Source organism: Acomys russatus, chromosome 14 (genome assembly GCF_903995435.1).
Source record: "Acomys russatus chromosome 14, mAcoRus1.1, whole genome shotgun sequence".
Taxonomy (NCBI): Eukaryota; Metazoa; Chordata; class Mammalia; order Rodentia; family Muridae; genus Acomys; species Acomys russatus.
In genome coordinates, this window is record NC_067150.1 from 61,750,753 (window position 1) to 61,769,138 (window position 18,386).

At 41.7% G+C, this 18,386-nt stretch overlaps 1 protein-coding gene across 1 annotated transcript in view; it reads left to right on the forward strand.

Annotated features, from left to right (window-relative positions):
• The window catches only part of Sltm (SAFB like transcription modulator), a 49,668-nt gene that overhangs the window by 17,071 nt on the left and 14,211 nt on the right, over nt 1-18,386 (forward strand). Inside the window, exons 6-13 of the mRNA XM_051156751.1 lie at nt 7,404-7,431; nt 8,702-9,170; nt 9,826-9,875; nt 12,363-12,481; nt 16,130-16,279; nt 17,366-17,469; nt 17,580-17,743; nt 18,216-18,301. Coding sequence (XP_051012708.1) covers nt 7,404-7,431; nt 8,702-9,170; nt 9,826-9,875; nt 12,363-12,481; nt 16,130-16,279; nt 17,366-17,469; nt 17,580-17,743; nt 18,216-18,301 — 1,170 coding nt within the window. The remainder of the gene's footprint in view (nt 1-7,403; nt 7,432-8,701; nt 9,171-9,825; nt 9,876-12,362; nt 12,482-16,129; nt 16,280-17,365; nt 17,470-17,579; nt 17,744-18,215; nt 18,302-18,386) is intronic.

Sequence of the window (18,386 nt, forward strand, 5' to 3'; positions counted from 1 at the left end):
ATCCTCCCACTCCCATCCCCCACTCCCCCATCCCCCCCCATCCCCCCATTCCAGTCAGGGTTTCTCTGTGCAGCCTTGGCTGTCCTGCAATGGATTTGTAGACCAGGCGGGCTTTGACCTCCCAGAGATCCCTCTGCCTCTGCCTCCTGAGTGCTGCCATTAAAGGCATACGCCGTCCCTCCCAGCTGTAGGAGGTTACATCTTTAGAGAGATTTTAAGTAAACTCTGTTAGCTCAGAATTATGGAAGATGGAAGAGGTGCATTGCTGGCAGCAGGATTGCCAGTGCAAGGCCAGACTGAACTACATAACTAGATCCTGCCTGAAAATTCACAACCAGAAGATATAATGCCCTTTATTTTTCTTTTTGTAAATAATATATATACAAACACCTGGAAACATGTAATGCATGCAGATTCTTCTGTGAGGTGATGGCTTCTAAACAATTTTCATGAATACAGTATATGTGTTAGAGGGTATAGCAGGTGTAACTGTTACCCAGATTGAGCCAATTTTAGCTCCTTCAGTCTGTCTTGCTGTCTCTACCTCCATTTACAATGTGCTTTCTGCAGTGTTTAAAATCAAATCTACTTTCCATGACAAAGTTCAACATGTGGCTTTGAAAGAAATTCCTAATACAAAAGTGATAATGTCATTAAGTAATGTAGTTAGTATTCAGATATTCACTAAGCTATGGATATTTTTTCTTTACAGGCCTTGTTTGAATCCAGACCTACCCATTGTGATTGATTGACATGTCTATTGACACCTTTTAATCTGTAGGCTTGCTTTCTGCCTTAGTTTCTCCTAGTTTTACTAGTTGAAAAACTTTGATTAGCTCATAGAGCCAGGGTTGCAAAGTTTCCCTTAAAGAGCGAGATAATAAATATTTTAGCTGTTGTGGGCCATATGTTCTGTGTCATAACTACTCAGCTGTGCCATAGTAAGGATGAAAGCAGTGAGAGACAGTGTAAAAGTGAACAGGCCTGGCTGTGGTTCCATGGTAATAGCAGTTTCCCAAGCCCTGAGTGAGCCTCTGAAGTCTAGGTTTTGCTAGTTACATTCCATGGTGTCTTTTGAACATATTCCTGCTTACTTTGGTTAATTGAATTGTTAGGTCAGTGGCTGACTGCTAGGCTTACGACCGGAGTCATATGAGAGACAAGCGGTTCTCCGGCAGGATCACCTCCCTTGTGCTGGTTGTGTGTCCCCGCCACCCCCCTTTTTTTTTTTTTTTAAAGATAGGATTTCTCTGTGTAGCCTTGGCTGTCCTGGACTCTCTTTGTAGATCAGACTGGCCGCGAACTCACAGAGATCTGCCTGCCTCTGCCTCTCCAAGTGCTGGAATTATAGGCGTGCACCACCGTGATAGACTTGGTTGTGCCTTTTTGTATGGGTCCTAAATTATGAATTCCAATGTGGTCATAGGATTAACTGGAATAGTTCTAGATGAATTAACCCTTTACATGCTATTTGGTTGCTGAGTAGTATCATTTATAAAGGAAAAGCAGAATATGTGTGTGATATTTTTTTCTCCTTTTATTCATTAATTTCCAAAATAATGGAAAATAGTTTACCAGTACCTTCAACAGTAGTAATAAAATGAGCTTTCAATTTTCTTTACTTTCTATCCTTATATTTCAGACTCAATGGGCTTAGTATTCTTAATGTATGTCAGCCTGTTGTTATCCTTGAAGTTGAGAGTGCTCTCACCTGCTAGTGAGCATCTTAGCTATCTTTATTTTTGGTGTCTATAAAGGTGCCCTGGTTTCTTTCTGTTCCATGTAGCCCCTGCTTCCTGTTACTGGTAAGTGCTGTGTCAGGACAGCAGTCAGGGTGGTGAGTGCTCACTGCTCCAGGGCTGTTGATTATTCCGAGGCCTTTCCTACAAACAGTCCAGAGGGGCACTTCCAGTTACCCTTTCCTTTAGCTCACAGGACATTACTAGGTATAGTAGCCTTAAATAACACACCACCACCAAGGCCGTTACTGAAAAGGACTTAAGAATTCCTTAGGTATAGCATTTGTTTTGTTTTGTTATTTTTTGGTTTTCAAGACAGGGTCTCTCTGTGTAGCCTTGGCTGTCCTGGACTTGCTTTGTAGACCAGGCTGGCCTTGAACTCACAGAAATTCACCTACTCTGCCTCTCGAGCTGAGCCTGGCCTAGTTAAAGCATATTCTTACTAAAATGAACAAGTTACTGTGTTGCAGATCAGTTCTGCCCCCAAGGAGTAGAACACCAACTGATATATATTTTGCTTTATTTGTTTATCCTATTTTTGGTTTAAAAAGTTTAACTTTGCCGGCATGGTGGCACACACCTACCTTTAATCCCAGCACTTGCTGGCATGGTGGCAAACACCTTTAATCCCAGCACTCGGGAGGCAGAGGCAGTTGGATCGCTGTGAGTTCGAGGCCAGCCTGGTCTACAAAGTGAGTCCAGGACAGCCAAGGCTACACAGAGAAACCCTGTCTCGAAAAACTAAAAAACAAAACAAAACAGAACTTTTGAAGAGTCTACAGTTACTTTAATATAATTCTATATGTATTTAAAATATTTTCTTGATTTCACATCAAAGATATGAAATGAGATACTCAAAAAGTGTCTGTGTAGTTCCTGCCATTCCCTTATTAGTAATTAAAAAAAAAAAAAATCCTTGACTTTTGGAGAGTACTGACTACTCTTCGAGAGGTCCTGAGTTCAATTCCTAGCACCCACATGGCAGCTCACAACCTTCTTCTGTAACTGCAGTTTAACTGTAGTCCCATGAATCCAACGCCCTCTTCTGGTGTGCACATACGCATACAGATAAAATACATGATACATAAAATACATTTAGAAACACCCTTGATGTAGCCTGTTTCCTTAAGAGAATCCAGCCAAGAACAATGTTGTGTAAGGGCAGCTCTAGGTAAACCCAGGCCTCTGCTTTTGTCTTGAAGTTTAAGTCTTTGGATAAAAGTTACTTCCTGTTCTGTTCTACATTACAAGTGGAGGATGGGGCCTGGAGAGATGGATCAGCGGTTAAGAGCATCACCTGCTCTTCTAGAGGTCCTGAGTTCAATTCCCAGCAACCACATGGTAGCTCACAACCATCTATAATGAGTTTTGGTGCCCTCTTCTGACCTTCAGGTATACATGCAGGCAGAACACTGTATATGTAATAAGTAAATAAGTCTTTAAAAAAAAAAGAGAGAGACTAGATATACAGCTCAGTTTATGGTAAAGCGCTGCCTACTATGTACAAAGTCTTGGGTTTGACCCCAGTACCATTCTTCTAAACAAACCTTTCCTTGCTAGGCTGGTGTATTATTCTAGATCCTAGCACGAACATGTGCAATTAGTGTTTCTTTGTAGTTGTTTGACTAATTTGAGTCTGTCACTTACTTGAGAGTTTTCTAAAAATTTTTTCTAGAATGGTTTTGTTAGGACTTTAAGTCTTAAACATTTCTTCTGGTCTCAAGAAACTCTTTAGTAGCTGGGTGTATTGGTGCACAGATTTAATCTCAGCACTTGGGATGCAGACACAAGAGGATCTCGGTGAGTTTGAGAGCAACCTGGTCTATATAGCAAGTGCCAGGCCAGCCAGGGCTGCATAGTGAGATGCTGTCTCAAGAATAAAAGAGGGGCTAGAGAGACGGCTTCGTGCTTAAGAGCACTGATTGCTTTTGTAGAGGATCTGGATCTGACTCCCAGCTCCCACCTGGCAGCTCACAGCCATCCCTAACTCCAGTTGCAGGGACTGAGTAACCTCTTACAGCCGTCTCAGACTCCAGGCACACACGCAGTGCACTTAGATACATGTAGGCAAAGTGCTTGTACCTGTAAAATAGAAATGAATAAATCTTTGAAAAGAACAACAAAAAGAACCTCTGTAGTACCCTGTGATTATGCCATGTCTGTTCCCTTTGTGTCTACCTGTGCTTACAACACTTCTCTAATCTGAGCGCTTTTGGGGGACGGGGAGACATGAGATCTGTGTACTTCTCAAAGCCGTAATGTCTCTCCAGTCTGTGGTTGCTTGTTGTCACAGTGCTATATATCTACCACTTTAAAAAAATCCTTGATACATTTTATATCATACTTAATTTACAGAAAGAAGTCTAGATGGATGACATGACAATATAAATTGTCTTAATGAAGATGGACTAATTACCTACATCTCGTGTTAGTCTCAGATTAAAACATTTTAACTATATTTGTGTGTGTGTGTGTGTGTGCGCGCGCGTGCGTGCATGTAGATCAGAGAATAACTTGTGGGAGTTGTTTCTCTCTTACCATGTGAATCTTGGGGATCAAACTCAGCTCATGAAGTTTGGCAGCAAGCCCTTCCTGATGAGCTGTTTCCCAGCTCGTTTGTTTGTTTGTATTACATCGTGCTCTTTTCACTAGCCCCACACTGTTGAAGGGTTTTCTAAGTTTTACTGAATTGACCATCGTATTGAAGTGGAGCTGCTTAGAGAGGGTCGTATCTCACAGTGTAGTTAGTTGTGCTGTGACTGTACTTCAGCAGCTCTTAGTGTTTATTATGAGCTCATGATTTAACACATGCTAGCCTGTTGCTGTTACCCATGAAGTTCATTTTTAGCTGGGCCAGTTTGTTTTCCCACCCTGTTGAGTGCACTACAGCTAGAGGTCAGTTACTGACATGACTTTGAAGGCATATTCCATCTGGCTGAACAAAGGCAGACACATGGGTATCACACTCTAACCTAAAGCATGGCAGGAGAACATGGCTGACTGCAGAGCGTGGCTGAGGCTTACCTGTGAGCTCGTGATGTCCCTAGGATGTGTGGAAAGAGAGAAGCTTTACGCTGAGCCCTTCAGCACTTGACTAGGGCTGGTAAGCTCCACCACAGGGTATATTGCTTGAGTACCTGCTTTCTTGAAAATGGGATTTATTTTCATGCATGAAATGCTCTTATTCAAGATAATTCCCAAGGTGGCTAACTTAAAGATTGTTTTCATTGGGGAGATTATTTTCAAATGCATTGCATATTTGCACACAGGTGTCATGGGTATGGACATTTTCCTGTCCTTTCTTGGACTTCTTGGGTTGTTCTTTTTGACGTATATTTGGACCCAGTTTAACCCTCATAGCGCTATTGGTAGAATGAGTGTGCACTTACACCTGTGGTCAGTCCCTAACCCTCAGCTCTGTTCTCGTCAGCATTGGTTCCTAAGAATTAGGTCAGGCCCCTCTGTCCTGTGGGCTTTGGGGGATATGTGCAAATTAATCACTTTGTGAAAACACTTGGCTTATGAGATCCTTCAGTAGACATGCTGAATTAAAAAAAAAAATGCCTAGGGAGCTGGAAAGAAAGTCCAGTGGTTAAGAGCATGTATTGCTCTTACAGAGGACTAGAGTGCTGGCTCTAATACCCCCAAGGTTCTCTGCAATCACAGACACTACTCTACAGACAGACACACACACACACACACACACACACACACACACACACACACACCATTATGATTCTTATCCATGGTAAAGAGTTTAATTTTGACTTGCATTGGACGTTTTGCTTGAAGTCTTCTTTCACCGCTAGGTAGGAGGACTTGGTCAGGTCATTCCTGGACCTGCAGCGTCAGACTCACCTGGACAGTGTTAAGTGGTGCACGCTCTTCAGCCGATTTAGACCTGCAGAGTCAGAAGCGGTGGCACTGGTGTCGGCAGCCTGTTTGAACAGGTGCTTCCGGCTCCTGTTGTACAATGGTTTGAGAAGCCATGCTTTACGGCTTTGCTTATAGGGAGGAGCGTTCCCAGCTCACCAGAACCAACGGTGTATATACACAGCCTCTCCCAAGAGCTGTGTAACCAAGGTGTTCTGGGAGCATCGCCTTGTGAGACGGGGTGCCTCCTTCCTTTTCTGTGGCTTATGTCAGGAGAGTTTATATTCGTGGAACTACCTTAGTAATCTTTGTGGTGCTTTCTTAATAAACAAAGATTTATTTTTTCTCCTGGCTGCAGGTTGTAGTCTAGTTACTGCCAAGCCCCCTGCCCTTTCACAGTATATCCGTTTTTTAAAAAAGCTATTTTTCCTTAGAAATACAAAATTCCTCCTCTAAGAAAAACATCTTTTCATTAAGATATTTCTGTTTTAAAGCTAGCTCATAGTTACATTTGGGAAATAACAAATATTTTACTTTAAAATTACTTCTTTGAAATGGGTGTGCTCTTTGCTCTGGTTACCTGTAGCACAAATACCATTTAAAAAAATATTTTATTTAATTTTAATTTATGTGCATTGGTGTGAGGGTGTCATATCTTGGAGTTACAGACAGTTGTGAGCTGCCATGTCGGTGCTGGGAATTGAACCCTGGTACTTTGGGAGAGTAGGCAGTGCTCTTACCCACTGGGCCATCTCTCCAACCCCACAAATACCGTTTTTTATTGGCCATTTGCTAGTATATTTCTGATGGCTTTGAACTCAACATACTTTTCAAGAAAAAGTAATTTGGAACTGAGTCCCCGTCATTGTCCCCTTGTCATACTGAAGTGTAGAAAAGAAGGTGGACTCTGTTCTCTTCACCTCTCTATCATGCGTCCACCCCACTGCACGCGAGAGTTCTGACTCCTGTGAGTTAGGCTATGTTAAAAGTAGCTCCAGGCCGGGCGTGGTGGCGCTCACCTTTAACCCCAGCCCTCAGGAGGCAGAGGTAGGCAGATCTCTGTGAGTTCAAGGGCAGCCTGGTCTACAAAGTGAATGCAGAGCAGCCAAGTCTACACAGAGAGACCCTGTCTCACCCCCACCCAAAGTAGCTAAGGTGGCTCAGGTGGGTGCTGATCCCCAAGCTTCATAGTAGAATTGACTCCTGCAGACCTACTCATGTGGGCTGTGTCATTCTTTCTCATGGCCCTCCCCACTCAATATTAAGAAGTTTCTTTAAAAAGTTTGGTACTCGGGAGGCAGAGGCAGGCGGATTGCGATGAGTTCAAGGCCAGCCTGGTCTATAAAGCGGCTCCAGGACAGCCAAGACTACACAGAGAAACTCTGCCTCAAATAAATAAATAAATAAATAAATAAATAAATAAATAAAAAGAAAGAAAATAAAAAAATAAAAGAAGTTTGAACTGAGTGTCAGTTTTTTTTTTTTTTTTTTAATTGATAGTTTTGTAGTGCAAGTAAGGTTTGGATAATATTAACTAGTTTTGGCTAATGAAATGATATGCTTATTTAGAGATTTGCCTTTTTTAAAATTTATTTTTATAGATTTATATATAGCAGAAGGATGCTCTGTAGTTCTAAATGGGTCTGAGTTCTAGTTGGAGTATATTTGTGTGTGATATGTATTTCTAATCAATATTTTAAAATCACCCGCCAGTTTGAGTGATTTTATGTTATTACTAAAATGTAGTGCTCTGTGAGTTTATTTTACATTTGATTATTCTTTGAATTTCAGGATGGTGAGGAAGAAGAAAATGAGAAAGGTATGTTTGATGCTAAGTAGAGCTTCAAGTGTATGGACATGTAGAAAAGCAGGGTACATGAAAATAAACATTCCTTATTTGAAATCTTATTTTAAAATAGTTTCTTTTCAAATTATCAATTTAGTAAATTAAGTTAGCTTCTTAATTTTTCAATTGGTTTTGATTTTCTTTTAAACACAAGATATGTCCTAACTGAATAGTACATATCAGTTACTGTAGTGAATGACACCATGTTTCACTATAGATTTAGTTCTATTTTAAAATATCATTTGTGGCATACGGTAAGTAAATTCCGTCTTTAAGACTGACACTGCAGTAACTCATATGTGCTAATTAGAGTCTTAGTTTATGACTCAATGAATCTGTACCAATCTTAAGAATGGTGAATGACCAGGAAACTGGCTTTTGTTTGCTAATTAGAGAAATTTTCATATGATTTTCTGACATGTATCAGTGATTTGGGAGAAGTATCTTATCCAATACAATCACAGGACAACAGTAGTAATACATGTGGTCACTATGAGGTTGAGTTCTTGGACAGAAGCCACAGTATCCTATTGGACTAGAAAGGACATGGAGCAGGCTCCCAGCCAGGCCGAAGCTGCGATGGAGTAAAGCTACCGACTGCAAAGCTCACATACCCGAAGCCTTTCTCTTTGTGGGAATGCAAGACATCGTTGCAAACAGTCGTTGCAGACCACCTGGATAGGATCCAGATAGCAAGCGGCCACCTTTCTAGACATCACGGAGGAGCGCCTTCAGAGTCTTCCCTAGCAGTTTTGCATTTGATTCTGGACTACCCAGGGATTGAAGAGTGAAAAAGATGGGGCTTGGAAACACTCTGAAGACCGATGTCCTCAGACTGTGACCTTCCAGGAAGTCATCAAGGAGCTCCCAAGGTCACAAGGATTAAATCCCAAGATGAGCCGAGCATTAAATAACAAACCTGCACACCTGTCACTCTACCATGGAGGAAAACAGTTCAGATACCATCAATTTATAAGCAGCAATAAAGAGCCACATCTTGAGGATGGATCCATTTTCTCACTGTTGTTGTTTTGATGTTTGTATGTAGCGATCATTTTTCTCCCTGAAGAATAAGTGATCTTAGGTAAAGGATTGTGTATGTTAGTTAATCCCTGTGTTCCCCCTAACCTTCCATCAGTGCTAATGACTGGCTTTATATTTTCTAGGTCCTATTCTAGCTTATGAATGTGAAATTGTTTAAACTTCTTGTTTTGCCATATTTATTCCTGTTAAATCCTCTTAGATATAGCAGGTTCTGGTGATGGCACACAAGAAGTATCTAACCCTCTTCCTTCAGAAGGGAGCCTAGCTGAGGCTGATCACACAGCCCATGAAGAGACGGAAGCTAATGCGACTGGGAAAGAAGCTGAGGATGACAACATCTCGGTCACAATCCAGGCTGAAGATGCCATCACTCTGGATTTTGATGGTGATGACCTCCTAGAAACAGGTAAAAATGTGAAAATTACAGATTCTGAAGCAAGTAAGCCAAAAGATGGGCAGGACGCCATTGCACAGAGCCCGGAGAAGGAAACCAAGGATTATGAGATGAATCCGAACCATAAAGATGGTAAGAAGGAAGACTCCGTGAAGGGGGACCCTGTCGAGAAGGAAGCCAGAGAAAGTTCTAAGAAAGCAGAATCTGGAGACAAAGAAAAGGATACTTTGAAGAAAGGGCCCTCGTCTACAGGGGCCTCTGGTCAAGCAAAGAGGTTTGTTTTTCTATGTCAGTTCTTTACGATACTGAAATTCCAGCATTCAATAAGATCGCGCTACATTAAGGGGGTGGCTTCAAGACCATGCACAATAATTAGTGTCTTATGATCGTGCCTAGAGTATTTTTGACCGGCATAAGTTACTTAAAAAAAAAAAATTCAAGATCTTCATGATATGCAGTGTGTCCTACTGAGTGCATTGTCAGCATATATTTTATTTTTTGTTTTGTTTTTTGGTTTTTTTTGTTTTTGTTTTTGTTTTTTTGGGTTTTGTTTTTTGTTTTTGTTTTTTTTTTTTTTTTCAAATTGACAATTTTTGTGTTTTATTTTTAAAAACCCTTGTGATGGTGGTTAATGAGCAACTGTCAGTCCTAAGAACACAAAATGAAGTCAAGTCCCAGCCCTGAAATCTGGAGAAGATGGCCATATATCCACTTCATAGGATTGTCAGAAAACCTAGATCTTCAGGCATCTTGGGCAAAATGAGTGCAAGCGTCCCAAGGGAGCCATGTCAAGTAGCCTGGCGTAGTAGGCCTGTGGAGTTGTCCATGTGTATGAGCAGAACCCGTTTTGCAATGCTGTCAATATCAAGCTGTTCAGTTTTTGTTTTGTTTTTTGTTTTCAATTTTCTTCTGGTGATTTGCCTCTTTAGCTCTTCAAAGGAATCTAAAGACAGCAAGACCTCATCTAAAGATGACAAAGGTAAGGGCTGCTGTCTCTTTTCCTTAGAACCTCACATACTTCCCACCAGAGTCTAAGCTGTCTGTGTTCCCTTTGACACTTAGTCTTCAGAAATTTGTTGAGAAGATACAAATTTTGATAATCTTTAATTGGTGGCATTAAAACAACTGCAGGAAGCCCTGTTGTTAAAACTTTACCCTTTAGTTACTTTGTAAACTTGTGTGATTGTAGAAATATATTTAGTTGCAATGAGTTTATGATCACACCCATTTCCTCTTCTGCTTAGGGTGAAACTTGTACAATAAATATTCCTTGTCTATATTTGTGGGATCTGCTGTTCAGAAGAAAGCTAGAGTTTGGTAGTACTTCATTAACATAGGAAATGCACAGTATTTATATGTTTCAGAGTTCACTTCCTACTTTGACTTATTTTGTGTTCATGGTTGTCTTATGTAGGGAAATAATTTTGTGTTGAATTCCTGTAAGGTCTGAGGAACAATTTTAAAAAATTTTGTACATGGTGCTCTTTATACAGTGTATGCTGTCCCCTGAGTACCTCCCTCGATACTCCTTAGGGAGTAGATCTTACTGCTTCTTACTTGGAAAGAGTTGGCTATCTTGTGCCCATGAGCAATATGGCATCCTGTTGCCCCTCTGCTCTGATGGTGTGAGGAGCACTTGTTCTCTAAGAAAGCGTTCTGTACGAACATGCATTGCACTCGTGTACTACCAAATCCTCCACTCTCTCCCAAGGGTTGAAAGGAGGGTTTTGTGCATTGCTGTGCTTGTATTCTGTTGGTATGTTTTAATAGTTAGAAATTATCACTGACTTGACTCAGTATCTGTAATTGCAGTATCCCCAGCCTTTACAGTTTGGGTTCATTGATAAGATATAAAAGGTTTATTCTTTTTTTTTTTTTTTTTTACCTTATTGTGTGTACAGTATTCGGTTTGCATGTGTGCCTGCATGGCAGAATTGGGCACCAGACCTCATTATAGATGGCTGTGAGCCACCATGTGGTTGCTGGGAATTGAACTCAGGACCTTTGGAAGAGTAGACAGTGCTCTTAACCCCTGAGCCAGCTCTGTAGCCCCCAAAAGGTTTATTCTTTAAATTGAGAAACCTAGTAATTTTGTTTAAGTGGTACCTTCTTTCCTGTTACTCAAAACACTTTTACTATAATTAGGTAAGTGCCCAGGCCTAACTATTATTAGTTATGATAGATATACACATTTCTAAGTTACATGTCATAAGATAAAACATTTTGATGACTGTCTTCAAGAATAGGAAAAACATTAACTGTCGGTATTTTCAGGGTTGAGTCGTTTGTGTTGTTTGTCCCTAAAAGCAGCTTTCCAGATGTTCACATCCATCTGGTGAACCTTTAAGGCACTGAAATGTTTACTTTTTCTGCTACTTTTTAAAAGGTTTATTTATTTACTGTTATGTATACAGTGCTCTGCCTGCATATACACCTGCAGGCCAGAAGAGGGCATCTGATCATATTATAGATGGTTGTGAGTCACCATGTGGTTGCTGGGAATTGAACTCAGGACCTCTGGAGGAACAGACAGTGCTCTTAACTGCTGAGCCAGCTGTCCAGCCCTCTTGAACATGTTTTAACATGGTATTTTAGAAAGTATTTTCTGCATCACTACACTAAAGGAAGAAAACACTGCAGGCACTAACTTGTATGTTTTATATACTTACATGTGTGAAACCATATTTGTATGGAGACAGTTTAGAAACAAGCTGTGATCATTTCTCTAGTCTTAAGTTATTTTGAGGTCTCTGTTCTTACTGGAATGATTGTTTTAGAAGATTGCTTCTTATTTAGATCAAGAGCTATCCAACTGCGTGTAATTCCCATTTTCTCCTAACCTTTCTCTAGTGGAAAATGAAGGTGGCTAGGTGTGGTGGCACAGACACCACAGGACTTGGGAGTCAGGCAGTCAGGTCTGAGGTTGAGAGCAGCCTGGTCTACAGACTGAGTTCCAGGATAGCCAGGGCCACACAGGGAAACCCCGCCTCAAAAACCAAAAACAAAGAACCAAAACAAAGCAAAAGAGAAAATGAAGGTGGATTATTAAAATGTCTGTTCTCTACCCTGGATCTGCCTACCCCTTTTCCTTCCCATTTGTCAGGTCCTTCAGTGTCCTTGGCAGATGTCCGGCATTGGAGCCGTCTGCTCACTGCCACAGGACTGCTGCCAGGCACCTCAGCTCAGGGCCCTGGCGTGAGGGCAGGCGGCTAACGTGCTAGGAAATGTCCAGGGCGTAGCGCAGTGCTCACCTGCTTTGTACTAAAGTTCACGTGACAGGGGTGTGCGAGCACTCAGGAGCCGTTCTCACGGTTCTGTTCGCCTTTCATAATGGGAAGCGCGTAAGGTTTTGGCTATTGTTATGTTACCAAAATTTAAATGGGAAAGGGTTTGGTGGTGAAAGCCTGTGAGCCTTGTCAGCTGGCGCAGGCACTTACGCTGCTGCTGCTGCTGTTGACCGTCCTAGGGAGCACGGGCAGCGCCGGAGGCAGCAGTGGAAGCTCAACCAAGAACATCTGGGTCAGCGGACTGTCTTCTAACACCAAAGCTGCCGGTTTGAAGAACCTGTTTGGCAAATATGGAAAGGTATATTCTTTTTACTTCTTAGTCTGTCGTTTTAGTATTCAAAATAGGTAGATTTATTGTATATATCATACTTTTTAAGATTTTAGATTTGTTTACTTTATTTAATGTGTGTGAGTGTTTTGCTTGCCTGACGTCTGTGTCCCAGGTCAGAAAATGCTCCTTGAAACTGGCGTTATGGAGAGCTGTGAGCTGCCATGTGGGTGCTGGGAATTGGACCTCAGTCCTCTGCAAACAGCCAGTGCTCACAACAGTTGAGCCATCTCTCTAGGCAAATATATTCTATTATATTCTATATTTTTGTATCTCTGAGCCTTGGGAGTCTTTGAGTTCCAAGTGTATGCTCATTTGAGCTGAGAATGGAGTTTTATTTATTATGATGCAAAGAATCTGGCAGATGCTGAGACTGTTCATCTGAAAATGTAAGTATCTGGAATTAGATAGTGGAATGTATAAACTGCCGAGGGAACAACAGCTTCTCACGGGAGACTCTCAGCCACTAACAAGAAAAGTGTTAAACTGTTTTATTGCTGATCAAGAAACTTCCGTTCTTAGTGTTTTCTGGTTCTGTAAGAACCTGTTTTGCTTACAGACTTTCTACTTGAAGATGTAAAAGCCTCTAAAGTCAGTGAAACTGGTTTTTGTAATCATTAATAGAGTGTGTATGTGTTTTGTGTGTGTGATGTGTCTGTGTGAATGTGTGCAGGTGTGATATGCATTTGTGTGTGTGTGTGTGTGTGTGTGTGTGTGTGTGTGTGCGTGCGCGTGCATGGGTGAGTGTGTTTGAAAGAAGTCTTGAAGTGGGCTGGGTGAGGTGGCTGTCAGGCCTCCTCAATCGCTCTCCAGCCTATATTAAGAGGTAGGGTTTCTCCCTTGGACTCAGAGCTCACCAATATGGCTAGTTTAGTTAGCCAGCCTGCTCGGGGGTCATCTTGGGGGGTCACCGCAGCCCTCCAGCATTTAGTTGGGTGTTTGGGACCTTAAATGAAACTTTCACACCAGTGTGGCAAGTACTTAGCCCACTGAGCCATCCCCTTAGTCTCCAAGGGAAAATATTTTCTAAAAGCATAGATAAGAGATAGTGTCCTTATCAGTAATTAAAATTTCATGCTTAACCAAATCAAATACTCACATTATCTTTTAATTTAAGAATGTAATGTGTGTTATGAAGAATTCTGCTTCATTTTTCTTATTCCTTCAAATCAGAGTTGAAAGGATTTCTTTTTCAAAAATGTCCTTATTTCTTTACATCACCCTAATTCAGTGCTAATTTAATATTTTCATTAGTTTAGATATGCTAAGTTAAAAGAATCCAGTTTCTGACTAGACTGTGAGAAGAAAAGAAATGGCTTTATATTGAAATAATCAAGAGTGATGAGGCATCCTACAGGATGGAAGAAAATGTTTGCAAACTGACAACCAGATCCTAACGTAAAATATATACATAGAAGGAACTCAGAAATCCCAATCGCAACAAATGGACAAACTAAAAAGCAGGCAGTAGACCTATGTAAACGTTTCTCAAAAAAAAAAAAAAAAAAAAAAAAAAAAAGAGCTAGGAGCAGTGGCACACACCTATAATCCCAGCACTCAGGAGACAGAGGCAGGTGGATCACTGTGAGTTCAAGGCCAGTCTGGTCTGCAAAGCAAGTCTCAGACAGTCAAGGCTACACAGAGAAACCCTGTCTCAAAACCCTCCACCCCGCCAAAAAAAGAAGTCTGTAAGTGTGAAAAAGGTGGTGCGCGCCTTTAATCCCAGCACTCGGGAGGCAGAGGCAGGTGGATCACCGTGAGTTCGAGGCCAGCCTGTTCTACAAAGGGAGTCCAGGACAGCCAAGGCTACACAGAAAAACCCTGTCTCCAAAAACAAAACAAAACACAACACACACACACACACACACACACACACACACACACACACACACACAAAAGAAAGAAAGAAAGAAAAAGGAAAAGGGTAGTTGATTCATTTGGAAAAGTTTGTGTCTCTTACTGGGCTCCCTAACAGTAGAGAGAGCAGTTACAGAACAATCTGCAGTCACTTTTTTTTTTTTTTGGTTTTTGGAGACAGAGTCTCTCTGCTTAGCCCTGGCTGTTCTGGTCTCACTTTATAGACCAGGCTGGCCTCGAACTCACAGAGATCTGCCTGCCTCTGCCTCTCGAGTGCTGGGATTAAAGGCGTGCGCCACCACGGCCGCGTGCAGTCACTTCTTTCTATTCAAGTCTCTACATAAATTTCTATTCTCCATGTATACACCGTACATTTTTAGCTTGTTACACTGTTAGCTCTTTGAGGGTAAGATCTTGTCCTACTTGTATGTACATGGTAGGTTTAAATACTTATTAAATTAATAACCAGTATTAGTAAATTAGTCTCAGAATGATTGCCTCATAATCAACTGTGGCGTGTGTTGTATTCTGTTTCAGTTATGTGCTTTTAGAGACACAAAACAGTGCTTTATTGTTGGCACTTGACAGAATATAAACCGCATAAGAACACTGTACATGACGACGAGACTGTGGACTCAAACTTCTGCAGGACAAAGCAGCTCTTTGATGTTGTTGTTTTGAGACAGGGTTTCTCTTGTAGTCCTGCTTTGTAGGCCAGGCTGGCCTCAAACTCACAGAGATCTGCCTGCCTCTCCGTCCTGCGTGCTGGGACTAAAGTCGTCCGCCACCACACCTGGCTCAAAGCAGCTTTTCTTAAAACTTACGTGAAGCCAGCAGGGCAAGATGGTGCACACCTGTAATTGCACGGGAGGCAGAGGGAGGCGGATCTCCGTGAATTTAAGGCCAGCCTAGTCTACAAAGGGAGTCCAGGACAGCCAGGACTACAGGAGAAATCCTGTCTTGAAAAACCAAAACATAACAAACACACAAATCTTACATGAAGCCTACAACTTCCAGCAACCCACAACAAAACCTAAACTCCCTCCCGATCCCGTTTGCTGTTATGTCATTGTGCGCTCTCCAGCCCTGGTTTAACCCTGCTTTTCTTCTCACTCTTCCATTCTGTTTGGAATCTCTGTGATAGTGATTATCTTACGATTTTTGTGGCATATTCTTGGGATTTTTTTTTTGGTTTTTCGAGACAGGGTTTCTCTGTGTAGCCTTGGCCATCCTGGACTCACTTTGTAGACCAGGCTGGCCTCGAACTCACAGCGATCCGCCTGCCTCTGCCTCCCCAGTGCTGGGATTAAAGGCGTGCGCCACCACGCCCGGCTGGGATATATTTTAAGTCTACATTTTCTTCTTTTTTCTTTACTCATTTTTGAAATTTAAAGTGACTCAAAGGAAAGAGTTAAGACTTCTGTAAACTGTCCACAGACATGTCTGTACGTTTTCTTAGTAGGCTCACGGTGAGCCCACAGTGAGGGAACGGGTCTAAAGCCAGTTTCTTTGTATTTGTTATTTTTGTGCTAAGACTTTATTGATGTAGCTTCATGGGCTGCATATTTGGGTCAAGGAATGGATGAGTAATTCCCTTGACACTTTAAATCTATGCTATCACGGTAGATGCTGCTCACAAGAAATAGGAGAGGACAGACTTACCTTATAGTGTATCTTCACTACCCCTAGTTTGAGCTGTCTCAGTGCTGAGTCTTACCTCTACACAGCTGTGCAATTCTCAAGTGTAATCTAATTTTATAGGTGTTAAGTGCAAAGGTAGTTACAAATGCTCGAAGTCCTGGGGCAAAATGCTATGGCATTGTAACTATGTCTTCAAGCACAGAAGTGTCCAGATGTATTGCACATCTCCATCGCACAGAGCTACATGGACAACTGATTTCTGTGGAGAAAGTAAGTATGACTAATGTTCATAAAAAGGGAGGCTAACAAGAGGGCTGATCTGGAAATTCAAATCTAAAACTTATGAGTGTCTTCAGGGGTCAAGTTTTGATTTTGGTTCATTCCAGAGGTTTTGATTAAGATGCTCAACAGGGAAAGTGGATGCAGACAAGTGTAATATAAGCCAGCAGGGAAGCAGGTGCAGACTAGTGTAATATAAGCCAGCAGGGAAGCAGGTGCAGACTAGTGTAATATAAGCCAGCAGGGAAGCAGGTGCAGACTAGTGTAATATAAGCCAGCAGGGAAGCAGGTGCAGACTAGTGTAATATAAGCCAGCAGGGAAGCAGGTGCAGACTAGTGTAATATAAGCCAGCAGGGAAGCAGGTGCAGACTAGTGTAATATAAGCCAGCAGGGAAGCAGGTGCAGACAAGTGTAATACAGACCAGCAGGGAAGCAGGTGCAGACAAGTGTAATATAAGCCAGCAGGGAAGCAGGTGCAGACTAGTGTAATATAAACCAGCAGGGAAGCAGGCGCAGATATCGGAGATCTAGATTGTGAAACAGTCGCACTCCAACAGTTTCAGATAGCAGTAGTCAACCTGTAGTCTTAGTCCAAAACGTCTTTGTCAGGCAGGTGGTACATGGCTGTAATCCCAGAACTTGGGAGGCAGAGGCAGGAAAATCATGAGTTTAAGACTACCGTGGACTGGCCGGGCGTGGTGGTGCACGCCTTTAATTCCAGCACTCGGGAGGCAGAGGCAGGCGGATCGCTGTGAGTTCGAAGCCAGCCTGGTCTACAAAGTGAGTCCAGGATGGCCAAGGCTACACAGAGAAACCCTGTCTCGAAAAACCAAAAAAAAAAAAAAAAAAACCAAAAAAAAAAACAAAAAAAAAAACAAAAAAAAAACTACCGTGGACTACAAAGAGTTCCAAACCTGCCCAAGGCCATCCCCGAATTTAGGGTCATCCTGTGTCTGCCTCAGAAGTGCTAGGATTACAGGCATGTGCAGCTTTGCCCAGCTCAACACCATTATATAATGCAACTTTAAAGCTGACGGATTTTAAAAACATTTATTATTTCTGTTTAACCCTTTCAGGTCAAAGGCGATCCTTCTAAGAAAGAAATGAAGAAAGAAAATGATGAAAAGAGTAGCTCAAAAAGTGCTGGCGATAAAAAGAATACAAGTGATAGGAGCGCCAAGTAAGGGCTGACTGATAGCTGCTAAGATAACACTGGCCTGTGATAAACACATTTCTTGTTACATAGCAAAAGCAGTTATTCTGTTTTCTTGTCTTGAATGATATGGTCAGGATCCAAGCATCTATCAAAAAAGAAGAGAAACGGTCATCTGAGAAATCGGAAAAAAAAGAAAACAAAGACACTAAGAAAATAGAGAAAGATGAGAAGAATGGTAACGGGCCAAGTGGTCAGAGTTCAGAACCGATGAAGAGAAGCGACGAAAAGAAGCGAATAAGTATGTCACGGGTCTTGTTTTCCGTTCCTCTCAGCGGTGCCTGCTGCTTTTTTGTGTTTCAGAAGGGACTGCTTTTCAGATGTTGTTAGAGCCTAGAGTAGAAAAGGGAGTTTTACAGACCAACAGCAAGGTCTTTATGTCCTACTACAAGGGCATATTCTTATATCTAAGATCCCCAGCTGTACCATTAAACCTCAGCTGACTTGGGTTTGGGATGTAGGCCCCCCCCCCCCACACACACACACACAACTGCCAGTGACCAGTGGCCATTGATTTATAGTATCTTAGTGAATTAGGATCTTTTGGTATCAGTAAGAGTATTTAACAGATTAAATTATTTTAATGTCTTTGCATTTAAGTTAGAATAAGTATTCTTTTTACTATCAGGTGAAAATTTGATTTTATTAATTTATGCTTCTTTTTAACAATATTTTATAGATGTTTGTTTATCTAAAATATTAACCTTTTTTAGGTTCAAAGAGTCCAGGACATATGGTGTTGCTAAACCAAAGCAAGGGAGACCATTGCAGGTCGTCAAGAAGGGGCAGACACGAGAAAGTAAGTCCTCCAGGTGCTGCTGCTGCTGCTTGATTGGCTGCCAAAAGAGAAAGAAAGGTGTTGTCAGCCAGGCCTGGTGGCACAC